Raw genomic sequence first — 18,788 nt, 5'->3', positions numbered from 1 at the left:
TATGATATGATATGATATGATATGATATGATATGATATGATATGATATGATACTCTCGTGGGGTGGAGAGTGATGTGGCTGATTTGTAGGTAAGGGCCAGATCATCACAGATTTTTGCAGGTATTCTAAAGGAGCTTGTACCTTATTCTGTAGGCCCTGAGAGCAGGGGAGCATGGAATGAATTGGTTAGGATTACATTTTATAAAGAGCATGTTCATTGCGTTATAGAAAGTCAACTGGAAGCTCAAGACGCTAGAGATGGAGAGGCCAGATAGCAGCCAGTCACAATTCAGGGCAAACATAATCAAAATTGAACTTGATAGAAGTGTTATTAAATACTTACCTCATTTAAGATCTCATCTGAAGATACTGATTTGACTGTTTCCTTATGTCTGAGGTGAGATATGGATGATATCAAATAAGTGGGCAGATCCAAGGCTCTTCAGGAAAAACGAGTTAGAGGTAAACACTTTAAGTAATTTTAACATTAGTGTTGGTGGGAATCAGTAGCGTTTTGCCTATGTTCATGGAGATAAAGAATTCAGTTACCCTGGATCTGAAAATTTGCTTTGTATCTTCTTATCATAGGTGGTTAGAACTAAACATTTGATAATCACTATTCTGGAAGACTGGCTCCTAAGTGCGGAACTATGTATTGGATCCAGTTTGTGATACGTTTTCACTGGACTTTGCAAAGGAGAAAAATAAGGTAAGCGATACATGGAGATTATATCCTTCCTGTTTTAGGTATTATAATATTCTGTCTTTTACAAATTGATGACTACAGAAAATGGTGGTGATTTTATGATGTCCTTATTTCATAAAAGTTAGCCTTTGAAATGTGCATTTGTTTTGAGAACATTAGTTCTATTGGATAAATAAGGATGTGGTTTATAAAACATAGGAAAAACTTTTGAGAGGTTTTATAAATTAGGTTTTATAGATAATCTATAGATTAGTACCTAGTAAGCAAAATATTTTTTCACATGTAGAAATCATGGGATGTGGTTAACATAAGACAAAAAGGGCACATAGGTGTTAAACATAGGAAGGGATACTTAATATTCCTGAGATACCTGGGTTCTAAATATCCATAATATACGATTCATACATGATACTAAATATATAAGACACTCAATATTCAGGATACACTAAATATACATGAGCATTTAATATTCATGATGCCTTAATTTGGCCACTAAATGGCAATGTCTATTCTGGCCCCACATATCCTTGGCTCAAGAAACATAAATAAAACACAGAGAGTACCTGCAGAAGAGTTGGGTAAGATCTGATTTTTGCAGAGGTCAACCAAAATGACAAGTCCCAGACAGAGCCTACTTTCAAAACTAAGAGGGGCCAGTGGCAGAGAACAGTGCACTTGGCAAGAGCAGCATCACAAGTTTCCACAACAGGGAATAGGGACAAAGGTATTTATTTGATATGTCACCCCAAAATACACATGCTGAAGTTACTTTGTGCATCTCAAACTTCTGAAAACTCTTAAGACATGGCAATGACAGTATGACTATCCAAATGAAGACTTCAGCTTTCATTCCATTTCTGTATATGGAGCATTAATAAAGTGCAGAGTTTTACACATAGGACAGTTTGGAAATTATATTTAAGACAGAGCTTTTGCAACTGTAAAAACTGGTGCACACTGTCTTACCTATTAACTGTTGTGTTTCTGGTAGGAATATTGTAAGCCCGCAGTATTCTAACAAGAATCTTAATATCTCCATCACAGATAGTCTGTGCGGCCACCTTTCTCCTTTCTTTCCTCTGAGGCTTTAACTTTCTTTGTCGTTCAACAAGCTTACAAACTGCATATGTCAACTGGCTAAAGAGTAAAAAAGTGATCATCCGCATATATACAAGATTACTTTGTTTTAAAAGACATCAATTTTTAAAGTTAACTATTGTAAATAAGGCCATTATTCTGAACCTATATGTTCTCCATTGTGGAGCGGATACAGAGTTATCTTAAACCGAAGGAAAGAAGCTTTTTTGGAGCATAGAAGAGATGCTATGCTCACTGTCATGTTATGAGAAAATGTGATTGCTCCATGCCCTTTGGGTACATGGTCCAAGAAAAGACAAGGAGAGGTAATTCCACAAAACATGATGTTCTTTCAGAATATTATTCATTTTTCAGGAATTGCTCTCTTGAAAGTGGTTAGACACTCAACTTTTCTGCATGGCTTTGAGACAGGAGTTAGTTACATAGGCTGCCAACACAAATCCATGGAATTATAGCTTTATGGCCACACGCATTCCCCCCTCCCCCCAAAAAAATGAAAATAAAATACAATAGATTTCTGCATCCAAACCAATTTAAAGCCTTATTAGTAACATTAGGAATCTGCATGTGGCCCCAGGGAGGGTTTCCAGAAACATGGCATGCATAGTCCCGGTCCCACCACTAAGTTTCAGAGACAGAATGATATAAGAATTGAGTTCAGCCAAAGGCTCCCCCAACTGCTGTCTGTGGATCACAGCACCCATGTATGGTTGAGGATTCAGTTTTGAAAGGGGGAGATTGTAGGCTTAATGTGTGGTGCTGCCAGCAGTGACTTTTCCAGTAGCGGTTCCAGGACAGGAAAATCTTAGGACAAAACTAATTTGGGACAAAGGTATTTCTTTTCTTTTTCTTTCTCGCCTAAAAACGATCAATAAGGAGAGGGTTAAAAACTGAAATACTACTGGGGCACCTGGGTGGCTCAGTCAGCTAAAGCGTCCAATTACGGCTCAGGTCATGGTCTCATGGCTGTTGGGTTCAAGCCTCACAATGGGCTCTGTGCTGACATCTCAGAGCCTAGAGCCCCCTTCAGATTGTGTGTGTGTGTGTCTCTCTCTGCCCCTCCCCAGCTTGTGCTTTCTCTCAAAAAATAAACATTAAAAAAATTAAAATGCTATGCAATTGAAAATACATATCATATAGATATGTCCAAAGTGCAATTTAAATAACCAAAAAGAAAAAAAAAAAACCTAATAAAAAAAATAACAAAATGGGGCGCCTGGGTGGCTCAGCTGGTTAAGCATCCAACTTTGGCTCAGGTCATGATCTCGTGATCCGTGGGTTAGAGCTCCACATCAGGCTCTGTGCTGATAGCTCAGAGCCTGGAGCCTGTTTTGGATTCTGTGTCCCCCTCTCTCTCTGCTCCTCCCCCGGCTCACACTCTGTCTCTCTCTCTCTCAAAAATAAATAAACATTAAAAAAATTAATAATACATTTTAAGTCACTATATTTCACTTTAAGCTTTGTAAATGCATCCTTTGTATGTAACTTAATATTAGAACAGAGAACATAGAGAAATTTGAAGGCATTATCTTACAGCTTTATATTTCATATTTAAATAATAATTTTTACTATGTACCTTGCAGATACAATTTCTTCATAATCAGCCACAACATCCGATAAGTTAACTTTGCTAACTTTGACAATTCTTCTCATTATCAACTTTTTCATCTACAAAAAAATTAATTTAAAGAAATAACAGTTTCTATTTGAAGATTAAGTATTTACAATGGTAATGGTGCCACTATTTTTCACTCCTAATTTTTGCAAGCAATGAATGGAAAAGGAGATTAGGAGGATTTCACAAAAGTGAATGCAAACATATTAATGATACTATTTTGCCATTGTTACCTTTTTCAGAAAATTGGCAGAATTAATCCGTTGTGCAGTAATAGAATTGACATCTGAAATGGGGATATCCTTCTCTATCTGAGTTTCATATTCCTAAACAGAGAATTAAGTTAGTTTCACCTCTTCAATGTCACAGAGTTCAGCTATGATACACTACAATAAAATATTAAATGTTCACTTTGGTTCATGGATAGGAGACGCTGGAAATCACTGAGCATTAGCTAAGAAGAGCTTTTGATTCTTTTGTTTGCTTCTAGGATAAAGTCCATTCATCTTTTAAAATAGAGTAATGTTGAGGAAAAAATTACGATTGAGAAATTATGAAAAAATGTGAAGATGATTGAGAAATGTTCTTTATGCATATATTTAGCTGGCAATCACTGAAAATAAAACATATAGGAAATAGTATAGTATCAATAACTTTAATTTTTAATTTATAACCTTATTTTTTAAAAAAAATTTTAAAGTAAACCCTACACCCAATGTGGGGCTCGAACTCACAACCCCAAGATCAACAGTTGCATGTTCCACTGACTAAGCCAGCCAGGTGCCCCTTAACTTCTAGCTTTAAAAAGTTAATGATAGGAAGATGGTGGTGTAGGAGGACACTGAGGTCAACGTGTCCTGCGGATCACTTAGATTCCACCCACACCTGCCTAAATAACCCAGAAAATCACCAGAAGACTAGCAGAACGGATTCTCCAGAGGCAAGTGTAGACAAGAGGCCCACGGAAGAGGGGCCCCTCCCCAAGCGGATCTCCTAAGGAAAAGCCAGCTGAGCCTGCCCCTCCTGCCCCGTGCACCTTGCGGATCCACCCCAGCTAATACGCCAGATCCCCAGCACCACAAGCCTGGCAGTGTGCAAGTAGCCCAGACGGGCCACGCCACCCCACAGCGAATCCCGCCCCTAGGAGAGGGGAAGAGAAGGCACACACTAGTCTGACTGTGGCCCCAGTGGTGGGCTGGGGGCAGACATCAGGTCTGACTGCACCCACCAACGCAAGTTATTCAAGACAGCACAGGGGAAGTGGCCCCGCAGTCCCACACCACTCCAGGGACTATCCAAAATGACGAAACGGAAGAATTCCCCTCAAAAAAACATCCCGGAAATAACGACAGCTAATGAACTGATCAAAAACGATTTAAACAATATAACGGAAAGTGAATTTAGAGTAATAGTCATAAAATTAATCGTTGGGCTTGAAAACAGTATAAAGGACAGCAGAGAATCTATTGCTACAGAGATCAAGGGACTAAGGAACAGCCAGGAGGAGCTAAAAAATGCTATTAATGATGTGCAAAATAAAATGGAGACAACCATGGCTCGGATTGAACAGGCAGAGGAGAGAATAGGTGAACTAGAAGATAAAATTATGGAAAAAGAAGAAGCTGAGAAAAAGAGAGATAAAAATATCCAGGAGTATGAGGGGAAAATTAGAGAACTAAGTGATGCACTAAAGAGAAATCATCTACGCATAATTGGTATTCCAGAGGAGGAAGAGAGAGGGAAAGGTGCTGAAGGTGTAATTGAAGCAATAATAGCTGAGAACTTCCCTGATCTGGGGAAGGAAAAAGGCATTGAAATCCAAGAGGCACAGAGAACTCCCTTCAGATGTAACTTGAATTGATCTTCTGCACGACATATCACAGTGAAACTGGCAAAATACAAGGATAAAGAGAAAATTCTGAAAGCAGCTAGGGATAAACGTGCTCTAACATATAAAGGGAGACCTATAAGACTCGTGACCGATCTCTCCACTGAAACTTGGCAGGCCAGAAAGGAATGGCAGGAGATCTTCAATGTGATGAACAGAAAAAATATGCAGCCGAGAATTCTGTCATTTAGAATAGAAGGAGAGATAAAGGTCTTCCCAAACAAACAAAAACAGAAGGAATTCGTCACCACTAAACCAGCCCTACAAGAGATCCTAAGGGGGATCCTGTGAGACAAAGTACCAGAGACATTGCTACAAGCATGAAACCTACGGACACCACAATGACTCTAAACCCGTATCTTTCTATAATAACACTGAATGTAAATGGACTAAATGCACCAACCAAAAGACATAGGGTATCAGAATGGATAAAAAAACAAGACCCATCTATTTGTTGTCTACCAGAGACTCATTTTAGACCTGAGGACACCTTCAGATTGAGAGTGAGGGGATGGAGAACTATTTATCATGCCACTGGAAGTCAAAAGAAAGCTGGAGTAGCCATACTTATATCAGACAAACTAGACTTTAAATTAAAGGCTGTAACAAGAGATGAAGAAGGGCATTATATAATAATCACAGGGTCTATCCATCAGGAAGAGCTAACAATTATAAATGTCTATGCGCCGAATACAGGAGCCCCCAAATATATAAAACAATTACAAACATAAGCAACCTTATTGATAAGAATGTGGTAATTTCAGGTGACTTTAACACTCCACTTACAGAAATGGATAGATCATCTAGACACACGGTCAATAAAGAAACAAGGGCCCTGAATGACACATTGGATCAGATGGACTTGACAGATATATTTAGAACTCTGCATCCCAAAGCAACAGAATATACTTTCTTCTCGAGTGCACATGGAACATTCTCCAAGATAGATCAAATACTGGGACACAAAACAGCCCTTCATAAGTATACAAGAATTGAAATCATACCATGCATACTTTCAGAACACAATGCTATGAAGCTTGAAATCAACCACAGGAAAAAGTCTGGAAAACCTCCAAAAGCATGGAGGTTAAAGAACACCCTACTAAAGAATGAGTGGGTCAACCAGGCAATTAGAGAAGAAATTAAAAAATATATGGAAACAAATGAAAATGAAAATACAACAATCCAAACGCTTTGGGATGCAGCGAAGGCAGTCCTGAGAGGAAAATACATTGCAATCCAGGCCTATCTCAAGAAACAAGAAAAATCCCAGATACAAAATCTAACAGCACACCTAAAGGAAATAGAAGCAGAACAGTGAAGACAGCCTAAACCCAGCAGAAGAAGAGAAATAATAAAGATCAGAGCAGAAATAAACAATATAGAATCTTAAAAAACTGTAGAGCAGATCAACGAAACCAAGAGTTGGTTTTTTGAAAAAATAAACAAAATTGATAAACCTCTAGCCAGGCTTCTCAAAAAGAAAAGGAAGATGACCCAAATAGATAAAATCATGAATGAAAATGGAATTATTACAACCAATCCCTCAGAAATACAAGCAATTATCAGGGAATACTATGAAAAATTATATGCCAACAAACTGGACAACCTGGAAGAAATGAACAAATTCCTAAACACCCACACGCTTCCAAAACTCAATCAGGAGGAAATAGAAAGCTTGAACAGACCCATAACCAGCGAAGAAATTGAATCAGTCATCAAAAATCTCCCAACAAGTAAGAGTCCTGGACCAGATGGCTTCCCAGGTTCTACCAGATGTTTAAAGCAGAGATAATACCTATCCTTCTCAAGCTATTCCAAAAAATAGAAAGGGAAGGAAAACTTCCAGACTCATTCTATGAAGCCAGTATTACTTTGATTCCTAAACCAGACAGAGACCCATTAAAAAAAGAGAACTACAGACCAATATCCCTGATGAATATGGATGCAAAAATTCTCAATAAGATACTAGCAAATCGATACAGCATATAAATAGATACAGCATATAAAAAGAATTATTCACCATGATCAAGTGGGATTCATTCCTGGGATGCAGGGCTGGTTCAACATTCGCAAATCAATCAATGTGATACATCACATTAATAAAAGAAAAGATAAGAACCATATGATCCTGTCAATTGATGCAGAAAAGGCATTTGACAAAATTCAGCAACTTTCTTAATAAAAACCCTCGAGAAAGTCGGGATAGAAGGAACATACTTAAACATCATAAAAGCCATTTATGAAAAGCCCACACCTAACATCACCCTCAATGGGGAAAAACTGAGAGCTTTCCCCCTGAGATTAGGAACACGGCAGGGATGTCCACTCTCACCGCTGTTGTTTAACATAGTGTTGGAAGTTCTAGCATCAGCAATCAGACAACAAAAGGAAATCAAAGGCATCAAAATTGGCAAAGATGAAGTCAAGCTTTCACTTTTTGCAGATGACATGATATTATACATGGAAAATCCAAGAGACTTCACCAAAAGTCTGCTAGAACTGATACATGAATTTAGCAAAGTTGCAGGATACAAAATCAATGTACAGAAATCAGTTGCATTCTTATACACTAATAATGAAGCAACAGAAAGACAAATAAAGAAACTGATCCCATTCACAACTGCACCAAGAAGCATAAAATACCTAGGGATAAATCTAACCAAAGATGTAAAAGATCTGTATGCTGAAAACTATAGAAAGCTTATGAAGGAAATTGAAGAAGATATAAAGAAATGGAAAAACATTCCGTGCTCATGGATTGGAAGAATAAATATTGTCAGAATGTCAATACTACCCAAAGCTATCTACACATTCAATGCAATCCCAATCAAAATTAAACCAGCATTCTTCTCAAAACTAGAACAAGCAATCCTAAAATTCGTATGGAACCACAAAAGGCCCCAGAATAGCCAAAGTAATTTTGAAGAAGAAGACCAAAGCAGGAGGCATCACAATCCCAGACTTTAGCCTCTACTACAAAGCTGTAATCATCAACACAGCATGGTATTGGCACAAAAACAGACACATAGACCAATGGAATAGAATAGAAACCCCAGAACTAGACCCACAAACGTATGGCCAACTCATCTTTGACAAAGCAGGAAAGAACATCCAATGGAAAAAAGACAGTCTCTTTAACAAATGGTGCTGGGAGAACTGGACAGCAACATGCAGAAGATTGAAACTAGACCACTTTATTACACCATTCACAAAAATAAACTCAAAATTGATAAAGGACCTGAACGTGAGACAGGAAACCATCAAAACCCTAGAGGAGAAAGCAGGAAAAGACCTCTCTGACCTCAGTCGTAGCAATTTCTTACTTGACACATCCCCAAAGGCAAGGGAATTAAAAGCAAAAATGAACTACTGGGGCCTTATGAAGATAAAAAGCTTCTGCACAGCAAAGGAAACAACCAACAAAACTAAAAGGCAATCAACGGAATGGGAAAAGATATTTGCCAGTGACGTATCGGACAAAGGGCTAATATCTAAAATCTATAAAGAGCTCACCAAACTCCACACCCAAAAAACAAATAACCCAGTGAAGAAATGGGTAGAAAACATGAATAGACACTTCCCTAAAGAAGACATCCAGATGGCCAACAGGCACATGAAAAGATGCTCAATATCACTCCTCATCAGGGAAATACAAATCAAAACCACACTCATGTATCACCTCACGCCAGTCAGAGTGGCCAAAATGAACAAATCAGGAGACTACAGATGCTGGAGAGGATGTGGAGAAACAGGAGCCCTCTTGCACTGTTGGTGGGAATGCAAACTGGTGCAGCCGCTCTGGAAAACAGTGTGGAGGTTCCTCAAAAAATTAAAAATAGACCTACCCTATGACCCAGCAATAGCACTGCTAGGAATTTACCCAAGGGATACAGGGGTACTGATGCATAGGGGCACTTGTACCCCAATGTTTATAGCAGCACTCTCAACAATAGCCAAATTATGGAAAGAGCCTAAATGTTCATCAACTGATGAATGGATAAAGAAATTGTGGTTTATATACACAATGGAGTACTACGTGGCAATGAGAAAGAATGAAATATGGCCCTTTGTAGCAATGTGGATAGAACTGGAGAGTGTGATGCTAAGTGAAATAAGCCATACAGAGAAAGACAGATACCATATATTTTCACTCTTATGTGGATCCTGAGAAACTTAACAGAAACCCATGGGGGAGGGGAAGGAAAAAAAAAAGAGGTTAGAGTGGGAGAGAGAGCCAAAGCATAAGAGACTCTTAAAAACTGAGAACAAGCCCCCCGTTCATGCTCTGTCTCTCTCTGTCCCAAAAATAAATAAATGTTGAAAAAATTAAAAAAAAAAAACAAAAAAACAAAAAACAAAAAACTGAGAACAAGCTGAGGGTTGATGGGGGGTGGGAGGGAGGGGAGGGTGGGTGATGGGTATTGAGGAGGGCACCTTTTGGGATGAGCACTGGGTGTTGTATGGAAACCAATTTGACAATAAATTTCATATATTGAAAAAAAAAGTTAATGATAACTTTAATTTTACATCCAACAGTTGGTATAAGATTGTCAGGCTGTGTCATCTATATAATTTAGAATAAATCTGCATCTGTTATATCTGCATTTGTGGGATACATCCTTAATGCACATGGAAATTGTTTTACATTATGGATATCACCAAACTCTACCCAAAAATAATGAAGTAGATACTTTATAACTTTCAGCTATAATACAATGAACATTCTTTTATCTGAAAGTAACTTATTTGTTCTTCCAATTTTCTGCAAGAAATCTTGAATTTAATTCTGTTGGTCGGTAACTTTTACTTAAAAATATATAAATATTTCATATCACTTCGTTCTTTAAAGTATTAATTGATAGGAGTTACTTAAATATTATATCTAGATATTATTGTTATATGTGTTATAAATATATTTTCTTAATCTGTAGGGTTTTAATCTTAGTATCAAATTGATTAAGCTTTTCCTTTTTAATTTATACTTTTTGTGTTTTAAGAAATACTTTCTTACCCCAAGATTAAGATATTCAGTTAAGTTTTGCTTTTCACATTTTCCTTTTTATGAAGTTTTTTATTTTAATTCCAGTATAGGTAACATAATTCACGTGTAATCTTCATTACCCATGGTATGTATTCCTTTTGTGAGATTTGAATTTGACTTTACTTCTTTCTACAGAGATGACCAGAACCACTTAACAGATAGTCCATTTTTTTCCAACTGATTTGTGACGATACCTCTGCCAAACATAGAAGTTTCCACACATGCATGATAAGTCTGTTTGGAGGCCCTCTGCTCTATTTCACTGGTTTGGGATTGTATTACTACGTTTTCACGTTAATTTGGGGAGGACCAGCATCCTACAATGTGGGCATCTTACAACTTCCTATCAGTGAACACTTACTCAGATTTTTTTTTACATCATTCAAAATGTTTTATAATTGTCTCCACTAAGTTTTTGAACATCTTTTTGTTAAATATACTCCTGAGTATCTTAGAGTTTTTATTGTCATTGAAGGGGTATCTTCATTAAGTTACATTTTTAGTAGGTTTTTACTGATGTATAGAATGCTATTTATTTTTGTCTTTATTTTCTCAGATTTTTCAAACCTACAGAAAATTACCAAGAATGTTAAAATCCATATACCCATTTTCTTGATTAAGTAATTACAGTTGATCCTTGAACAACATGGCTTTGAACTGTGCAGGCACACTTAGATACAGATTTTTTTTTGCAGTATGGTACTGAAAATATATTTTTTCTTCATTACGATTTTCTTAATAACATTTTCTTTTCTCTCTAGCTTACTTTATGGAATACAGCATATAATAATGTAACATACAAAATATGTGTTAATCAATGCTTTATGTTATTGGTAACACATCTAGTCCACAACAGGCTATTAGTTCAGTCTGAGTCAAAAGTTATACACAAACTTTCAACTGCTCAGGGTTCGACGCTCCTAACCCCCAAGTTGTTACAGGATCAACTGTGTACTTTGCCACATCTGCTTAATCTCTTTTATTATTTTTATTATTTTGGCTAAAATATCTCAAAGTAAATTATAGATACCATGATACTTCATTCCTAAATAAATACTTCAGCATGAATCTTCAAAAAACTAAGGACTAACAACCACGATGCCATAATCTCAGACAACAAAATTAACAATTTCCCAGTATTATTTAATACTCATCCCATAGTCAAATTTCACCAATTGCCATTTTTCCCCCTCAAAATCTAGATCTAATTACGGATCATGTTGCCTGTGGTTGTCCCTTTAGTCTCTTTTAATCTAGAATACTCTGCCTTTTTAAAGAGATTAAAACAGTTGTACCTGCCAGCCAATTGTCCCACATTGCAAATTTGATTGTTTCAGTGGTGCCACTTAGCTTGTGTCTGTAGTCCTCTTATTTCTTGTAAACAAATTCATCTAAAGTCCTAATTGGAATCAGATTACACATATTTGGCAAGGATATTTCATTATAATGTTGTGTATTTTATACTGTATCATGTAAGGGCCAGTAATATCTGGCTGTCCTTTATTAGTATACCAGTTTTCTATTGCTGCTGTAACAAATTATCACAGATTAAGTGGCTTCCAACAACACAAACTTATCCTCTCACAGTTTTGTAGGTGCGAGGTTCTAGTTCTCTGCCCCAGGTCTCTGCCCCAGGTCTCACAAGGTGTAGGCCAGCCAGGTTCTTATTGGGAAGCTCCAGAAGGATCTGTTTCCGAGCTCACTGACACTGTTGGCAGAATCCAGGACCCTGCAGCTATGGGACTGAGGTCTGATTCCCTTGCTGCTGTCAGCTGGAGCCCCCTCTTAGCTTCCAGGGACCCGTCTCCAGTCTTTACAGGTAGGTGGGTCTCTAAATCTCAGAGCCAGCAACCACATGTTGAATCCTTCTCTTGACAAATCTCTGATTTCTCTTGCTGCTGTTCTTCCTCCCAGCTGGAAAAATTTCTCTGCTTTTAAAGGCTCATATAATTAGGGGCGCCTGGGTGGCGCAATCGGTTAAGCGTCCGACTTCAGCCAGGTCACGATCTCGCAGTCCGTGAGTTCGAGCCCCGCGTCGGGCTCTGGGCTGATGGCTCAGAGCCTGGAGCCTGTTTCCGATTCTGTGTCTCCCTCTCTCTCTGCCCCTCCCCCGTTCATGCTCTGTCTCTCTCTGTCCCAAAAATAAATAAACGTTGAAAAAAAAATTTTTTTAATAAAAAATAAAGGCTCATATAATTAGATTAGGTCCACCCAGGTAATCCAGGATAATCTCCCTGTTTTAAACAGAACATATTCACAGGTTCTGGGGATTAGGGAGTGGACATCCTTAGGGAGTCATTATTCTGTCTACCACAATTAATAAGATTAAGTTGGATCACTGAGTTGAGATGGTGACAACTAGATTTCTTCATTGTAGAGGCACAATGTTCTTTTTGCTCTAACAAAATTGCTATTCATTTTAAAATATGGATATTATATTCAACAAATTTATTATTTTTGATAGTTTGTTGTAGATTCTCTTATGTTTTCCATGTAGACAAATGTATTTTCTGCAAACAAAGGCAGTCTGTCTTTTCTAATTCTAATTTCCTTCTTTCCTTTCTTCTTTTTGTCTTAATGTATTGGCTCTTACTGGTAGAGATAATAGTGGCCATCCTTATGTTGTTCAGATTAATGGGAAAATTGATGTCTATCCACTGAGTATAATATTTGTCTAGGAGCCTATGAGGAAACAGATTTCTGGTCATGATCCTTACACCAACTCAGTTTCAGAACCACACAGACAGTAGGGTCACTGAATCATACTCACAGGACCGATTATAAGCAACAGGTTTTTTCCAGAATGCTAGAAAGCTGGAGACAGAGAATTTGTTCAGGGACACTTAGGTACTGGCTCTATTTCTTTTCTTGAAGGATAATATGGCCTTGACTTGGGTTCAAGAGCCAGAAGAGTCCAAAGTTTGTAAACATTCCCTTAAATGGAAGTGCATTTACCATATAAGAATTAATTCTCCTGGAGTAGTTATGTAAATTTTGCCTATTGTGTACAGGGGATTTTTGTTTGATTGATTGTTTGTTTGTTTCATTTTGTTTTGTTAACTCTGGCAAAACCTTACTCTGTGTGGACATGTCACAAGAAGCTTAATCCCCATTAGGGTTCCAAAGCCCAGGAAAAACCAGCATCGAAATTTGTTGCAGGTGTCCTGTCCTATGTTCTGCTCTGCTTCTGTATGTTTCTGCATCCCTGGCTGATTACATCTGAAACTCAATCTAATCATCCAGTGGGTGTGTAGGTGGTGCCTTCTCGTCTCCCAACCTCTCCCTATAACTTGAGTTTTAAATGTAATGAGTCTTGTATGTATTTGTTTGCATATACTCTAAATTAGGGTATAAAAGCTAAAGGATGGCTAAGTGGCAGCAACAAAAACAAACATACAGAATTCTTTACATTATTTTTTTTTAATGTGTAATTATTTTTGAGAGAGAGAGAGAGAGAGAGAGAGAGACACAGAGTGCAAGTAACACAGAATCTGAAGCAGGCTTCAGGCTCTGAGCTGTCAGCACAGACCCAGTCGTGGGGCTTGAACTCACGAACTGTGAGATCTTGACCTGAGCCAAAGTCGTATGCTTAATCAACTGAGCCACCCAGGCACCCCTACATTATTTTTTAAAACAAGTTTTACTATATTTAATATTAAGTGGTGTACTGCAATTTCCTTTCAGCCCAGGACAAAAACAAATATCAAAGAATTTATTCATTTTTTTTTCATTGATTGATAATAACCAAAGTGAAATTAAAAAACCTATTTTAACCTACTTTTAAAGTAAACATATTTTACTAGTTAAAAAAAAGAAAAAATAAGATAGATTTAAAGCAGCAAAAATATTAATCTATTACACAATAAGTCATATTCAAATAGAAACCATGTACCTGGAAGACTAAATCTGGAATCTCTTTATCATAAAGAGGCATTTGCTGCAGAAGGAAAACATCTAATTGACCTGCATTTCTAAGTTGCAATAGCTGGAAACGTTTACTCTTTTCCATTTCCTCTTCAGAGACAAAGTTAAATTCATCTTGCATCTGTTCAAGACGAAAATACTTTGGAATGTCCTGTCCTTTATGTTTCATGTACTATAAAACATAAATAATGTAAAGTCTTTACTGAAAATATTAATTTTTTTGAATTCAAGAATTATTTCAAAACACTGTTTCTCCCTCCCCCCGCCCAACTGTGAGATGTGAGAGTTTCCATATATGTAGGAAATGGAGCAACGAATCTATACAAGAGATAGAATCTGGGGGAAAAAAAAGAAAGAAAGAAAAGGAAAAACAGAATCCAGCATATATGGCTTCCCAACCTTTTCCTGGTCGTGACTTGAGCGAAAAATGAAAATATTGGTATTGCGCACTGGGTTAAAAGAGGAGACTATTTATATCTGCTTGCCATAACTGTTGAGAAAGGATCAAAATTTCTGTACACCTGTAACCAACTGAGCACGTTAGTTGGGGAGCTCCGATCTAGGGAAGCTTAACTGCAACGATCTGTGCATTGTTTTAGCCTATAAATGCACATGTGAGTACATGGTTCATGTAAAGAAGAGAGCTAGCTGCCAAAGATTTATTCGCTGTAGTTCTACAAGGAAAAATAAAACACAGAATGAATAACTACAGTAAAAGGCAGAATGATATCAGAGCCATAGAAGTTATAAAAAGAAAAAAAAGTTAACAGGAGCGAAAAGAACGAAGGGCCCGTATCTAACTGAGGTTATCAAGGAAACCTTCACCAGACTTGCATGGTAGGTGAGACAGTCACCATGGATGCCCTTCTGGGCAGAGGGAATGACATGCATAAAGGTATGAAGAATGCATGTTTGAGGCACACAGAGCAGTTCAGAAGGCTATAACAAAGAGAAGTGAACAGATAATGGAGCCTTTGAGGGAAAGAATGTGTCTATAAATCATCTTTATACCTCTGGCATCTGTAATACCACTGGTCCTCAGTAGTTACATAAGAGATGTTAGCTTGAAGGTTAGCCTGTAGGGTGTACTGCAGGCTGCTAAGGAAGGGCAGAGTACCAACCATCAGGTCTCCACTAGCAATTATTTCAGTTGCTAAATTTCTTTTTTTTTAATTTTTTTTTCAACATTTATTTATTTTTGGGACAGAGAGAGACAGAGCATGAACGGGGGAGGGGCAGAGAGAGAGGGAGACACAGAATCGGAAACAGGCTCCAGGCTCTGAGCCATCAGCCCAGAGCCTGACGCGGGGCTCGAACTCACGGACCGCGAGATCGTGACCTGGCTGAAGTCGGACGCTCAACCGACTGCGCCACCCAGGCGCCCCCAGTTGCTAAATTTCTAATTGCCTTTACAGTACTGTAAACTGGTTGAAAGTTATATGTCCCCAGAATTATCTTTACATGCCTCGTGGTGCCTAGAAAAATATACAGCAAACTTTGAAGTATGAGGGAGGAGAGCTTACAAAATAGAATATATTTGTAGTATTGATATTTGCTATAACTTACCATGACAAATTCCATTAAATCAGAATATTCTGGATTATTTGGATCAATTTTTACTTCGTTTGCCCATTCAAAAAGCTTCTGTGCATTAATGAGCCATGGAATTCCAGGAACGCCTCTTGCATCTACATTCCTTAACACACTAACATAGAGAAAAGTATTTGGTGACTTTGCATACTATATGCAGGTTGTGTGTCTGTTATGCTGGGTAAAACCTACCCATTCCAGGTAGTTAAAGATGAAAGCTATCCTTCCCCTGCATTTAAGGATAAAACAGAAGATTTGGGTGTGATATCCCTCCTGGTTCTTCGCACATTATAACTTGTATCATAGCTTGTTGATAAATGTGTCTACCACCTTCCTTAAGAGACAATAAGCTTCTTAACAGTAACGGCTATAAATATCCATCTTTGCCATCTCCACCCTGTGTAGTAGCTAAAACACAGTAGATGCCCAAGTGAATAGTGCTTACTGAATGTACTTTGTAAACCCTGAGGAAAGTAACTTGTTAAATATTTTCTTTCTGTAGGACGCACAATATTGAAATTTAATCAAGATGTTAGCTTTAGCAAAATTAATAAAGTCCACAATATAAACAGAATCTTTAGGCTCTATTTTTACAATTGAAACATAATATAGAGTAATACTGGGACATACTCTGCCAAAAGACTATCTTTGCTCATATGAGGACATCTGGAGAAGTTGGAGAGCTATAGGAATCTAGACTCATAATTCATTCTTGGTGGCCTCAGCTATAGGCTAAGTGCAAAAGAAATTCAACCCCAAACAGTAAGGATTTCTTTGGAGCCATCAATTATCCGTTATTTCATCTCTCTCTTTATAGATAATTTGCCTCATCATGTGTAATTAGAGGGATTTGTACCAGAAAATCTCTAAGATCCTTTCCATAAAGTAACTCAAGAAACGCTCCAGTCCATAAACTGGGAGTCCAGAAATACAGTTCTAACTCAGATTAAATAATGTCTTAATCCAAACAGGGACACTATCTTATATTGTCTACTTTCCATCAGCTTCTATTCATATTTCTCTGATGAATCTTTAGAAGCTATTGCTAACTAAGCCAATGCCTGGTTTGATAGGATGTAAACACAATTACAAATAGGTGAAGTATGAGTATTCTTCCTTTCTTTAATTCCTATTTCTGTCCTTGTATTTGAACTGTTTTGATATCTTTGTCACAAGAGATCTCTAGGGCCTAATACCCCTGACGTTATCATGTAGGAAACTTCCTTCTCACAGGAAATTTTCCTTCTCCTAGGAAGAGCCCTAGCCTAGGTCACAAAGCCCGAGGCAAAGCTTATATGTTATAGATTAAGGAGAGAAACTTACCCATGATTTCTGCCTCATGGACAGTAATAAAGACCTCAGAACATCTCCTACCTTTGCTACAGTGATTCTTCCCGTTACCTCATAGGTGTTCAGCTGTGGCCTACGGCAAAATCCCTGTCACCTGTATTTCCTTCTCCACAACCAAATGCCAAGCAAGTAACACAATTCAGTGGCATTAAGTATATTCACAGTGTTGTACAACCACCGTCACTATCTCGTTCCAGAACTTTTATTATTCCAAACAGAAACTCTGTTAAACAGCAACTCAACAACTCCCCATTCCTCCCTCCCTTCAACTGCTGGCTTTTGTCTCTATGAATTAAGCCAAAAAAAAATTAAAAAATTTAAAAAAAGGTAAAGTTATTAAGGGAGAAAAGACAGACTGTCTACAAAACACCAACACGGCAGACTTTTAAACAGGAATAATAAATCCCAGAAAATTATGCAATTCTAGCTTCAAAGTGTCAATGGAAAATAAAATAAAAATCAACCTCAGATTTTACACCCAAACTATTATTCAAGAATGAGGACAAGGGAGGCACCTGGGTGGCTCCGTTGGTTAAGTGTTAGACTCTTGATTTTGGCTTGGGTCATGACCTCACAGTCATGAGACTCAGCCCTGCACTGGGCTTTGCACCGAGCAGGGAGCCTGCTTAAGATTCTCCCTCTGCCCTCTCCCCTGCTCTCTCTCTCTCTCTCAAAGAAGTAGGAGGAGTAAATAAATATATACAATAACTAAACAAATTTGCTATCCACAGAAAGTGAGTGGAAGAATCATTAAAGGAGCAAATTTTCAGTAAGAAAAGTAAATGTAGAATGAAAGTGTGAAAGATAAACAGGTGCAAATACAAAAGTCAATCATGTCAGAAAAGTAAATTAACTAATGAGCATAAGAACAACTGTTTCATATTTTAAAAATGTGTTAAACCAAAACTCTAGACAACAATCACTGAGATTAGAGAGATGTGCTCAGTGTGGTATTAAAACATGCCAAGATTTTCTTTTCATTCACTGCTTCACCTCCAGCTCATTGATGAATGAATGAATGAATGAATGAGTAAATCAGAGAATAAATGAAGCCTTTATTTTGGATCTCCTTTGGTTCCATGCTCTGACTCTCACAAGTCAGCCTTGCTTTTTGGAGCACCCATCCTAGGTTTCTGGAACGCCTTCTCAGCACCAGTCCTTGAGCACCCACAACTGTAGAGGAGAGTTCTCGAACCAATCACGCTGATCACAGAGGCCCCAGCTATAAAGTTTTACTTCAAGTTAACTACTTTAGAGAGCACTCTGGACGTTGAAACCTTCTCTTGCAATTCACTTCCTGTTGAAATCTGTCATCTGTCCTGATCTTTCACAGAACTGCTTTCAATCTTTTGTAAACTTGAGTTCCCAAGTAAAGGAACTGCTACCTGCAGCATCGCAGATGCCATCAGAGAAAAAGCCTCAAGAAGCGAAATGATATGGATAGGCCAGTGAATATGGCCAGAAGGTCACTGGTAGCATTCAGGAATAAATTGGTTAAGTTAGAGAGGGAATGTGTGAATAAAAAGTGGAGGCAAAGTACAAAGATGAGTAGACCACACAAATGAGGACTTGG

The 18,788-nt window shown here is 37.8% G+C and overlaps 1 protein-coding gene across 7 annotated transcripts in view; it reads right to left on the bottom strand.

Moving 5' to 3' along the window:
• Window positions 1–18,788, bottom strand: part of CC2D2B (coiled-coil and C2 domain containing 2B) — a 94,338-nt gene that overhangs the window by 32,838 nt on the left and 42,712 nt on the right. For 5 of the 7 annotated variants that reach the window (XM_040485989.1, XM_040485991.1, XM_040485993.1 and 2 more), the window contains 6 exons: window positions 15,842–15,980; window positions 14,244–14,447; window positions 3,653–3,745; window positions 3,381–3,472; window positions 1,673–1,843; window positions 344–440 (listed from right to left, as the gene is read on the bottom strand). In XM_040485989.1, the coding sequence (XP_040341923.1) occupies window positions 344–440; window positions 1,673–1,843; window positions 3,381–3,472; window positions 3,653–3,745; window positions 14,244–14,447; window positions 15,842–15,980 (796 nt within the window). Of the gene's footprint in view, window positions 1–343; window positions 441–1,672; window positions 1,844–3,380; window positions 3,473–3,652; window positions 3,746–14,243; window positions 14,448–15,841; window positions 15,981–18,788 lie in introns of those variants that run through there. The other 2 variants (XM_040485992.1, XM_040485996.1) reach the window with 2 other exon arrangements.

Source organism: Herpailurus yagouaroundi, unplaced genomic scaffold (assembly GCF_014898765.1).
Source record: "Herpailurus yagouaroundi ecotype Mexico unplaced genomic scaffold, PumYag 163, whole genome shotgun sequence".
Lineage (NCBI taxonomy): Eukaryota > Metazoa > Chordata > Mammalia > Carnivora > Felidae > Herpailurus > Herpailurus yagouaroundi.
Note: the sequence above shows the minus strand (reverse complement) of the source record. Positions and strands in the feature narration are given on the sequence as shown.